Below are 13,137 nucleotides of genomic sequence, written 5' to 3' on the forward strand. Positions count from 1 at the left end.
GTAATATGTGTTCACTACTAAAAACTCTGAAACATTCTGAAACTGAAAACTCACCATTTTAAAAAAAAAAAGAAAGAACAATTCTTGCCATGTACCAGAAAAACAATAATTTGGGAGGCTATTATAAAAGATGACTGACAAATGAAAATGGAATTCCAACACCACAACTGCAAATGAGTCAGAATAATGCAAAATTTAACAAAACACATGCACCAGAGAAGTGGCTGGCATAGTGATGTCACATTGTCACATTAAAAACCTATTAATAAATGCTTTGACTTATCATGAGGTCTTCAGGAGTAGTGAAAGTGGGTGTACTAGAAACCCAGGATGTATTACATTGCAGATGCTTAATCAATATAGTGGCATAACTAGCAGAGGAGTTGTCTTCTGTCTGTCCCCATAGGCCTCCTATTACTGCCACACCGATGAGAAGTGGAGGTCATAACCTCTCCTCGGCCCATCATTGCCAGCTGAAAAACAAGTGAGGCTGTGTCAGTGGAGTCATCACTGACAGGAATCAGAGGACTTAGCCACACGGGAAAGGCTGATGTACATCAGTGTAGATCTGAGGAGCAGAGGGGGAGCGGGAGAGGTCATACTGCATCTGTTTTAAACAGTATCCAAAACAGGTTAACAGTTGGTTCTACCTTCTGCAACACTGCCCCCATTTGCCAGCAGGAAGTTGCATCTGTATTATTTTACTTTTCTCTATTTAAAATTATCGTTTCTCTCCAGGTTCCACCTAAAAGGAAAGTATATTCTTAATCTTGAAGCAGCTGGCACTTGTTAGGTTTTCTCCAAAAACACTGTTCTAGACATAGAAATCTATGTTAGTAAAACTTTCCTGTATAGATTTATGATTTAAGTAAGAATCCAAGTGTTTAAAGACTATGTTTCCTATCTAAAAGTCATAAAATAGATTTCTTTTTATATTTCATGCTATTCAAAGGCACTTAAAAAATAATTGTTAACGAACATATCTAAGCAATTATTTTTCTGAGTACTGGAAAGATGTTCAACACTGCACAAGAATGGCCTGAGAATAACTCTTAAGATAATTATATGTATAGTAAAGCACTTAATATAAAATTTTACAGCAACCTTTTAAACCAAAAAAGTCATAAAATGTTCAAGAACACAGTTTCATCCACCAAAGCAACTAATTAATCTTGTAAGACTAAAGCAGAGATGATCTAAAATACCAGGTAATAAAATAACCTACAAGGGATAAAACACACATATTTTTGTCAATAGAATTTAAAGTTTTGAAGAATCATAGCATAAAAACAAAAACCATAAAAGCATACAGCTGCCATAAGTATCTCCAGAATTTCTCTGTTATAAACAACCCCCAAAACACAGAAACCACAGATTATGGATTATGTGATTCCTCCCCAGAAAGAGTCTATAAATTTAAAGACTGCTTTTCTAATAAGATATTATGATTAACAGCTCTACAAAGAAAGAATGATACCAATTTCTTTTCAGAGATTTCCGTTCTACCATCCTTCTTGTGTAAAAATAAGCAAATTAAAATTTATATATTATTATAAGCAGATTAAAATACATATATTATTGCTCAGATTCAAGATGCTTAGGATCCATTTCATATGACAGAACAAAAGACATTGTGGTTTTGGCCCCGATATTTCATTCTCTCACCCTAAAACCCTTGATAGCCATGAAGTACATACTCCACAAACCAAGTACAGGAGAGCAACTCAGAGGTGAACAATTGAGAGAGAAGAAAAGTACACGAGGCTCTGGATACATGAAACAAACAATACTTCCAATTGCTACATTGAACATACAACACAGGAAAAATGTCCTAGCCACCTTTGGAGCCATGTATGGTGGTGCTCCAGGGTGGAACAGGTCTCCCGAACTAGAAAAGCCAGCTCTAGGTCCTGAGATCAAGGAACTAGATTCCTGAACAAGGTAGAATCTGATAGCATTTCCATGTCAGTGGTAAATATATCAAGCAAATAATACGCAACAGAGAATGGTCACAAAAAAAGGAAAAAGAACACCTGTGTATATTTACATAGCATAGAATACATTTAATTTTTAAAACCTGCTCAATAACTTTTATGAGATGATGAACCACTTCTGGTGAAAGGTTTCTTCAAGGAATGGTTTAAGGAATGCAACTTAGACGTGAACTTTGTGACCATAAAGAGATATTGTATTACGTGAACTGATCATGGGAATAATATTCACTAACAATGAAAACACCAAGTGTAAAATCACAGGCCATTATAGCTCTAAAGGACTGTATGGGGAAAATAGAATAGTTAAACAGGCCCCCTGGCCTGGGATCTGGTTGGGGGTGGTGCAGCACATTCCTTGTAAACAGGTTGTGCGTGGGTGGAGTTAGTGTGCATGCATGCCCGTGTATCTTTTTAGTTTGTTGCTATTGTGTGTTCTGTAGTTTGTGAAGCAGCAGCAGCTCGCCAGAGAGCTCACATCTAAAAATAGAGCATGTTTATTTTGCTGGCAACTGCTGTTTTTCTTTGGACTTTGCCAGTAGCAGTTCAGTTTCTGAGTTTCTCTGTGGACTGCTTAGCTCTTAGATGTATGTGTGCTGAATAAAGACTACTCTTTCTTCAACCAAGGTTCCAAGAACCTTTTGTCCAGTTACCTAGCTCATAAACCTGGGTGTGAAGGGTTTGTGACCCAGTCTGGACAATGGGCTTGAGGGGTCTGTGAGCTCCAGACCCAGCCCTAGCTCTACAGACTGTAAAAATGATTAAGTCCTATCCCCTCATTTGTAGCTTATTTAAATGGAGGCAGAAAAAAGTGAAGTTGTTTGCCCAAAGACTGCATGTAAATTATCAAAATCACAAAGAATAAAACCCAAGTCTTTAGAGTTCCATTTCATTCACTCAATAAATGAGCTATAAGGTTAATTCCCCTGGCAAGGTACCATCATCAGGAGGAAGAGGAAGGGGAGGAGAAGATGAAATTGCAGTTAGTACGGAAGGATTCATCTGGGACAAGCAACAGACGATCATTTGATGTACATTATCCCCATTTACACAGAAGAAACAAGGCATAGAGAAGAACATGTCCAAGAGTAAATAGCTACTAATGACAGAACCAGGATTCCAACCAAGGTCTGTCTAATGTAAAGGCTCTGCTCTCAATCACTCCTGGTCTCCCAGTGCTATCCCCTCTCCTTACTCCACAGTGTTTTCATTCTGGGCATGTTCTGGGCCTGACTGTGACTCCAGTGATGACTGGCCTATCTGTCTGTCTGGCTGGCTGGGTGGATGTCCCCCTTTGGCTGCTATCTTCAACACAGAGCACAGCCCTCTCAAAGAGAGAAGAATTCTCTTTTTCCCAAGATCACAGAAGTATTGGTACTTCCTGGCTAAATTCACCAGAATAATGCTTTATTCATCAAGCCTTCTATTTGCAGCTCACTGCAGATTCAGGCTAAATAAATAGAAACACACGAGATATACAACACGTACTAATTAATCGACATGTAAATTCAACAATGCTTCAGTTATCCAGCACCTAAACTCTATGGAACCAAGAACTAGAAGTATGTTAAAAAAAAAAAAAAAAAAAAGCTCTAAGTTAGTGCTTCTTAATAGGACATATGGGATTGGGGGAGGTGGAATCAAAATCACCCAGAGGCATTTTCACAGTCTAGGAGCGTATTCCTCCCTCACATCCAACCCTTGATCCTGGTAACACACACCCAGGGGGACGTGCTAGATTCTGTAAGGAGGGGAGCCAGGGCAAGTCATTTGAAAAGGTTTGTCAGGCAAATCTGAGAACCAACAACACATCCCATGCCCTATCCAGTGAAAACTACTGTCAATCATGAGTGATAAATTCCATTATACATTTCTATACCTAGACGGAAAGGAGTGAATACTGGCAGGGAAGGACAGTGTGCCATAACGAGCTAAATATGATCTGACAGTAAAAAGCTCAACAAGCAAAGACCAGGCAAAAAGACAATAACAAATAAAAAGATATGTGAATCAAAAAGTACAACAGTCTGGACTGTTAGCTCTGGGGCAAATCATCTCAAGTATTTCAGTAGCCCCTGAATACATCATTGTATTCCAGGATAATACAATCAAATAAAATAGTTCTGAATAATCAAGAAAAAAATAGTGTTCAATAGAAATTGTTAATAAAGCCAGGGAAACGTAAATATTTTTAATAGATTTCTTCCTAAAATGGCTAGATTCTCTATTGTGTCGAGATGCCCTGATTTTGAATGTCTACTGATGTAAAAATGTTTTAGTGGGAAAATGGAATACAAGTTCTGGAGCCAGACAGACCCAGGCTGTTCTGGTGCCCAGGAGGTTTGCTAGTCTTCGGCATAGGGAAGGAGAGGTTTCTAAGGGACAGCGTAGAGGGTTGGAGGAGAAGTCAAGCTGGGACAGAATCTGAGGACCACTGACACTTTAGGGATGACAGAGGAGGCAGAGGAGCTTACAAAGGAGATGCAGGAATAATCAGAAAGACGAAGCAAAACCTGAAGAATGTAGAGTCACTAAAGCCATGAGGAGAGTATGTCCAGAAGAAACAGACAGTCCACTGCGTCACATGTGGTTGAGTCGTGAAACCTGGCAAACAACTGAAAAATAGCCCCTGGGCACAGTGAAATGAGAGGTGATTGGTATCTTGGTTAGAACTTGTTATCAACACAAAATAGTAAATATAACTCTTTTAAGAATCTTAATCATGAAGGGAAGAAAAGAAAGGGAGACTCGGCTAGGGATGAAAGAAACATTGGTGTGTGGGGTTTTTATTTTTTGAATGGATAAGAAAAATCTGAAGTATGTCTAAATGCTTGATGGGAATGAGCTAGAAGAGAGAGGCTGAAGATTCAGGAGAATGGCTAATAAATGGAGCAAGGCCTCTGAAGATGCAGGAGGTGAGAGCCACAGCACAGTGCAGGGTTCAGACCTCAGAGGAAGGAGAACTGGAGGCCCAGAGGAAAGCAGACCAGAGGCCAGGACCTTCAGCGACTTCCTGTCTGATGGGTTCCATATTCTCTGAGAAGTAGCAGGTAGATCATCGCTAACAGGAAAGGAGCCTCAAGAAGGATGTTAGAATTAGAAGTTTGAGGAAAGTAGAGATTTTAAAGGGTCACCAAGGAGAACCCAAGGAGAGGAATATAAGTCCCCTCCAGTCTCCTCCTTGAGTTCAGACCCCAAGTCACGGACCAGGACAAATGGTTAAAACACACTCTGAATGACTAGGTTTAAGAAATATGATTCTTTCTATTGTTCTTTACCAAGTGTCCTACACACCTCAGTACACAGAGGAGAAGGCCTGGATTTGAAAATGCAATAGCCTAACAGACATTCCATCATCAAATTCCAATAAATTAATTTTAGGCTCATATTTGAATAAATAGCTAATATTAAAACATGACACTGAAAGACACAACATGTAATCAAATTGAAAATTGTAATTAAGACAAAATACGGCAGTGAAAAAAGCCCTAAGTCATTGAAGGTTTCCATTTAGAATTAAATTTCTAGTATTAAATGTTCCTTTTCAATTTATTTTGGGTTAAGAGGTTATTAACACTACAAAAAAAGAGTTAATAGAAAAGTATGGTCTAGGACAAATGTGTTATATTTTTGCATAAATGCCTATTATTGGGAGATTATCAGTTTTTAAAAACAACCATTCCTAGTTCATTATGGGACAGTCAATTACATCAAAGTCCTTCTACTATATTTTATTTTCCCATTTGTAGTATAATACAAACTTATTTCTATATCTATAATTGCTTTAAAAAAGACAAAAGTTATCAACTGTATTTCTATATCTACAAATGTTTGAAAAAAGACAAAAGACATATAGGTTTTTATCCAAGTCACATAAAGTTAATTTCCAGATTTATTTTAAATATTATGCTTACTCACTTTTTCTTCTTACTCTAGCCTTAAATCTTAACTGAAATCCAATCTTAAGTTAAATCTTAACTGGAACAAAACTACACAGAGCCAGGAATATCTACTCAAAATATCTTTTAAGAATGATTGCAATTGGACAAAACACACATGAAAAATAATAAGAAAAGGAACACAAATTAAAAGTACAAAAACATATTTGTAAACTGTCAAGAATTTAAATCTGGCAAGGATTAAAAGGTTGACAAGTATTATGGGAATGGGAATGTACCAAAGTGTAGCTAATATTCCAAGCTGACAGCTACGTTTTCCAGCTTCACCTATAGCCAAGCATGGCCATGTGACTCAGTTCAGGCCAATGAGATGCAATCAGCAAAGGTGTTGTGTGAGATTTGAGGATGGGACAAGCCCTTCTCTCCTACCATCTAGGATGAGTGTCAAGGCTGGAGCTTCAGAAGCCATCTTCAACAATGGAGTGCCGCTGAGTGTGCCAGTAGGAGCCACATGCTTTGGAACCAAATTTAAAAGTAACCTAGGTCTCCAAGAACTTTGTGGGGCTACCACAGCACCCCTGAAATACCTGTCTCTGGACTTCACATAGATTTTGTTGTTGCTGGCTGGCCAGTACAGGGATCCAAACCCTTGACCTTTGTGTTATAACTCCATGCTCTAACCAACTGAGCTAACCAGCCAGTCCTTGGACTTTACATAAGAGAATAAATACTTTAGTGTTTAAAACAATGACTGAATCTTTGCTACTTCATAACCAATAGCAATTCGCAATTGATAAGACAACAGGATTAGGCTTTACAGATAAAAAGATAAAGACTTTACAGAAAAACATAGATGGATAGAAAGAGTGACAGGAAGATTTCCACAAGATTTGGTAAGTTCAATAAGCAGTTTAAGAAAAAACACATTAAATATAATCCTATTTCTTATTAAACTTTTTTAAAAGGTGGGGGCAGCATGTGTGTATATGAAAAGTCTGGAAACTTACGCACTGCAGTGTTACCAGGGGTTGTTTCTAGGGGGTGAGATTATGGCAAACATCCACTTCCTTTGTTACTAGTTGGAATTTTTGCTTTTATCAGTGAGTAGGTATAATATCTACAATTAAAGTAAAATATGCCTTTTATTTCACATATGCATATCTAAAAAGGCAATATATTATCCTGGCTTTAACTTGTGATTTCATTAAAAATTTTTGGTTAAACTACTTGCTACAATGCCTTTTTTGAAGAGAGAATTGTATTTATTTGGGCTATCTATGCCTCATCTTTAATATACAAAATATATTTAAGACAGAGGTAAAATCTATTTGATTTTTAACATCTAATTATAAAAACAATAGCTTGTTACTAGAATGGGCAATGTCTTACTGTAATCTGGTGCCATAGTGAGTCAGTAATCTAAAAGGTAAATATGAAATAACAGTCATAGGAGCTATGTGTAAGAATACTAGGAGTAAAACAGAATTATTAATAATCCCATATCCTTAAAGTCCACAAAGATTAACATAAAAATGGAAAGTTTCTTCCAACACACTAAAATAAATTTTGCATAAAAGACTTGCCTGGAGTGATGTGCTCATCGAGTAACAAAACGGTTCAAAATAGTAGTAAATTCTCTAAAGGAAAAGCATATTGGTAAACTAAAATTTTTAAAATAATTTATAAATCTACTGCATGAAAATAACCATTCACCTAAGCACCCAAAGAGACCTAAAAAGTTCATATAGGTAGGCAACTGCCTAAATTAATGAAAAACACAAGGATGAGCTATTCTAGCCCTGTTTTCTCCTAAATTCACCCACTGACCTAGCAGTGACCTGGAACCTAGAACAGTGACCTCCAAAACATGCTGACTCTGACCAGATCCCCACCATTTGTTCACCTAGGAGAGGACATGCTCCTACCTTCCCACTGGCCTGTCAGCACCAAGCTCCTGTTAATGACCACGTCGATTTCCATAGCTCCGTCCTCCACAGCCAATCTGATCTCTTCTAAGCGTGTTTTTAAATGAGTCTGTCCAGCTGGAAAGCCAGTGGCCACTAGGAGAGATGAAAGAAGAAAGGGAAAAGAGGAGGGAGAAAGGGAAGAAGGAAGGAAGGGAAAGAAAACAAATTTCAATTGGTCAGTAGCTCAACAAAGAATTTTGAACCAAAAAAAAAAAATCAGCATTTAAAGCCGAAAATATTAATAACACTTAAGAACATCATGCATATCCTACAAAGCAAGTGTGAAGAAACAGAATGCTATCTCACATCCTATTGGTGTTAGGACAAATATCAGTATTATATTCTCTGAAAGACCTGAAATTAAATTGTTACAGAGATGCTCATAAGCGTACGTTAAACAACCAGCAATTAAGAAAACATGTTATCACAGTGACGGTCATAAAATAGCAGTTGTAGCCCTGCTTGATGAGCACAAGTCGATTCTGGATTCTACTCTTGATAAAGTTGGCTATCTTGATTTACTCATCATTCATGAACCTCTTTAGCTGTTGCAACTAAATCATAGTCCAGGTTCCTCCCACTGCCTGTCTTAAAACCACCACCCAGGCAGACGAGAATAAAGGAGGGAAAAGCACCTTAGTTATTCGACAAAATTAGGGTGGAGCAGAGATGAGACATGCAGGGCCAAGTATAAACGAGCGGCAAGTGAAAACACAACTACACTACTGAAAAAGTATTAACATTTTTTTGCATGCGTGTCATTGATTCCATCCCTGTTTCTGAAGGTAACTTGTGTTTCCTTGAGATCATTAAATTCCTTGAGTCAGCTGCCTTAGAGGAAAGTACATTTCTCTATTGTACAAAGGAAAAACCGAACTGACTGAGACTGATAGAAAATTAAGGTCTATAAAGGTGCAGCTGCCAAATACACTGGGGATCCTCACTAACAGATCATACACAAATACTATATACCATGTTTCTTTTAACGTATCCCTAATACAATAAATTAATGATCTTTATAGGTTCATTTTTTAAAGCACCAAGATACTCCTTTAACATCATTAATAATTAGAATCTAATTTTATATTTATCTATCCATCCATCCATCTATCCACATACACACACAGACACATTTTTAGTAAACTGAAGCTTTTAAGACTTTTCTCTTCCTCACACCGAGACCTCCTGAGCCCATGAGAAGTCAGTAATCCCTGAGGGTGCCCTCTTTTCTTTACCTTACAGGCTTTGCTGTGGCTCTCATAATCTGCCACATGGACTGTGATGAGTCTCCCTAACTCCTTTTTACCCCTTTCTAATTAGCCCACTACCATCAGGTAACTTACTACACCATGAAGCTGGTCATGCCATGCCTCTGCTTAAAACCTTCCCATGTCTTCCCCACCATCAGAGCCCAATGCCACAGCATGGCATGGACTCTCTGTGAGATCTGGCCCTGACCTTCCTTTCCAGCTTCAGCTCCCATAGCTCCACCTTTGTCCTGCCTGTGGATCCAACAATTGCAAACCTCTTTCAGTTCCCTGAACGTGCTTTTGTGCCTTCGAACATGCTAGTTCCTCTGCCTGAAATGCCATCTGCTACCTTATCAATACTGTAAACTCCTCCTCGAGCTTTAAGACCCAAGGCAATTATGACCTCCACTATGATGCATTCTCTTACTCTCTGAGTGCCATCAACCTCTGCAGAATAAATCATTCCCTGCTCAGTCACAATTGTACCTTTTGCATATCTTTATCATATTTCACATATATATAACAGAATACATAAACATGTGTGAGTATGTATACATGCTTCTGTGTTCTTGGGAATTAACATAATGCCTGCTACCTACTAAGCAATTAATAAATACTAAAATCATGAGTAAATATAACTAATTAAATACATAAAACTAATTTAAATCTTAGTATAAAATAATAAGTAATACTCCATGGTGTCTGAGTTGAAGAACTAAAAACATGTTGAAAAAATAACGACAAAAGCCACAACAAATTTTACCTGATGCCACAGGGATATTACAGCCTGCAGCCTTTAGTGCTTTTACAGCGTCATGCACCCGGGCAGGATAAACACAAACAGCAGCTGTAGTAATGCCTGCAAAGAAAGAAATCACAACAGCCTACTCTATAGGCAAGTGAACTCAACTCACCAAAATGCTTTTAATTATTATTTATACTACAACACTGGCAGAAATCAAAATGAGAGAAAAAACAATTCCCCCATGACCCTGCAACAAATTAAAAGGTTTTTACTTTCCACATTCCTTTAATGTAGTTCTTGACAACATGTATCATTTTCTAATAGTTACAGTCATAAAAACAATTTTGATACATTGTTCTTTGAAGTTAACATAATAGTATTTTATTTTTTAATTCCTAAATAGTAAACCTGGTGACCATGACTCAAAGAAAACATTTTATTTCATGCAGATAACAAAATCCAGGTTTGTACAGCATTCAAACAGGACAGTGGATGAAGAAAAATGTAAGTGAAATTTACCAGGTGGTGCAGCAAAAAGACATTTAACTAATCCTACACCCTCTCTGTAAGAAAAAATAAAATCTGAACCTGAAGCCCTCATTTTAAGGAATAAGCTCTTAAATTAAAAAAAAATAATAATAATTTAAAAAATCAAAAAGTCACTATAAAATAAAGCAATATCATATAAGATCTCATACGGAGTTGTTACTTTTAAGTGCTATAAGGGGATGTTTTTATTGTCAACTGGAAAGAAACACAATAAATACTTTTCAAAAACTGTAGAGTTGTTTAGGTTTATAAGCTATCTACAAATTATTTGGGTTCAAATACCTGCCTTGGGCTGACTCAACATCTCTACCTGCACTCACAGCAGACGGCACTCAGGAGTCACACAGCCTCCCTCCAAGGAAAGGAGATCTGTCTCCTAAAACCACCCCAACAAGTAAAAAGACATGTCGTCTTGAAAATACCCTTAGCCTTCCAGGTCTTGGTTTTCTCATTTAGAAAATAAGATCAATTCTCAAAAGTCTCCTCCATCTCTAAAATGTTACGGTTCTAAACTCACGGCAACTTTAGAGAGTTCTTTCTTTCACGTATACTAAGGAAGTGAACATGACTAGTTCTGTAAGATCTAACCTAATATACAAGCATGCAATATTCCTATTTGCATTTTATTCTCAAAAGTATTTCATTTACTCACAGAAAATACTTTATGTATGAGATGTGATTATTAAGTAATGAGACTAGCTTCTTCCACAGGGCTAGGGATTCAGAATCGCTATTTTAGAATCACTAGACAGAAAATTTCCAAAACTGAAAAATTGAAAAGAAATATAAAGAAACTCTCTACCAGCAACTTTAGTCCATGGATGTAAAGAAATGAGCTAAAAACAAGACAGATTCTCTCCCTGCTGTTTTTCAAAGAAGAATCTCAGTTATTTCTCTCCATGCACATAACGCGTGTTTCTACCATGGATTTTATCTCTGCTATCATTTTAGCAGCTGAATCCAAGTCCTCTTAGATATAGCAATTAGTATTGCAAACAAGTAAGCACCAGACAGATTATACACAACAACATTACCTTTATCGTGCATATTTAAAGCTTTTAAGAGATCTTCCCGGATTGGATATTTGGCTTTATAACACAGCCTTTGAATGTTGGAAGGTGTATCATCACCTGAAAGTGTAGTAAGATCTATAAAGGTAACAGCTTTCAGGAGCCAAGCAGCCTGGTTTGAAGAAAAGTAAAAACAAGGTGAATTTAAAACAAACAAACAAAAAAACGAATCTCCAAGCCAGTTACTTATCAGTAGAGAATCATTACACAAATATGGGTGCTAACACTTGATGTGTACCTCGTCCTAAGGCGTAGTCTGATGTATGATATAAACACTGCTCGAAAGGGACTAACAAGATGAACACACCCAGAATAAAATAAAGGGGGGGAACAGTAGGCTTAAAATTTTTTTTTGTCCCATGGATAGCCCAAAATGAAACCTCTAATGAACCGAGTCGCCCCACTTCTGACTTGTTCCTCTCATCCGTAAGGACAGCCCATCGTGGCTACCCCGATGTGGGAGAACTTGGGAGGGTTTCTATATTACCTTTTGACCTCCAGCCCTCGGATCTGGGATCATATGATTTTTAAGTCTCTAAGTTCCTTGTGTGCGTGTGTATGTGTGTGTTTTTAATTTCATCTGATTCCATTTTTAAAACAATACTTATATTTCACAACTCATTCTGATGAATTTCCTTTTATCTTTTCAATTAGAATATTTCCAAGGATGAGCAAAATGTGAAATGTCACTCTAAGAGGACTTGACCACAACATTCTGCCTCGCTTGTGAAATGAACTCTGAATTCTGCTTAGTCCTGACTGGCACGTCTTTGGATGGTAAACACTGAAGAATATGCTGACCACAAGTACTCTACGAAACATCATTTTTGGAATTTTGAAAAATGATTTATGAAAAGTAATAGTAAGTAAAACACAATGGTCAAAGAAGGTCAACTCTTACACCTAAGGGCCTCAGAAGTGGATACTCCAGGTTTAGATGTTACGGTTTTAAAATTAAAATAGAAGACAACCAAAGAAGGCATGTCTAAGAAACTGAATAAATGGGTTGAGAAAATATGCCATTTAATTCACTCATGAATAAAGATGCTTCAAATTCATTTGCGGTTTTGCCACTCAAGAGTGATAAGATTTTTAACTTGTTTGGATAAATGTGTTATCTTTCTCCAACCCATCATCATCATATATGAATTATTAAAATAAGTCATGGACAGCTGCAATCTTTTAAGTTTAGATGCATCTTGAGCGAAATTCAATATTTTGGCCTTGAGGGAAGAGAACACGCGTCGCAAAATACAGGGACAGAATGCTCAAGAAGAACCCTACCTGCCACTCCTTTTTCACGGTTCTGCGGGCCTGGATCTGTTCTGCACGCCTCAGAACTGCCGGTTGATTCACCTGTATTTTGGAGATCCAGCCAAGGTCTAAAGGGGGAAAGAACAACACTTTTTGAAACTTAAAAGTTTTATTAAATATAGTCACCTGTTTTTACATGGCCCTTGAAAGGATACATTTATCAATTGACATCAATGCTCTTTTAAAACTTATGTTTCTTTTTTGCACAACTACAAATAAATAACTTGGTTGAGGGAAGCCCAGTCATCAAAAGGCATACTTCATGTAAAATCAAGTATAACTGGAGCTAGAAGAACCTGTACTGATTCACGGCACAGACATGTCTAACCATGGGAGGAAATGCTGTGTTACC

General features: G+C 37.4%; 1 protein-coding gene across 1 annotated transcript in view; it reads right to left on the reverse strand.

The window, feature by feature from the left end:
- The window catches only part of DERA (deoxyribose-phosphate aldolase), a 107,585-nt gene that overhangs the window by 52,770 nt on the left and 41,678 nt on the right, over positions 1-13,137 (reverse strand). The window contains exons 2-5 of the mRNA XM_063075956.1: positions 12,756-12,853; positions 11,436-11,583; positions 9,871-9,966; positions 7,816-7,950 (exon numbers count right to left, since the gene is read on the reverse strand). Coding sequence (XP_062932026.1) covers positions 7,816-7,950; positions 9,871-9,966; positions 11,436-11,583; positions 12,756-12,853 — 477 coding nt within the window. The remainder of the gene's footprint in view (positions 1-7,815; positions 7,951-9,870; positions 9,967-11,435; positions 11,584-12,755; positions 12,854-13,137) is intronic.

Source organism: Cynocephalus volans, chromosome 12 (genome assembly GCF_027409185.1).
Source record: "Cynocephalus volans isolate mCynVol1 chromosome 12, mCynVol1.pri, whole genome shotgun sequence".
Taxonomy (NCBI): Eukaryota; Metazoa; Chordata; class Mammalia; order Dermoptera; family Cynocephalidae; genus Cynocephalus; species Cynocephalus volans.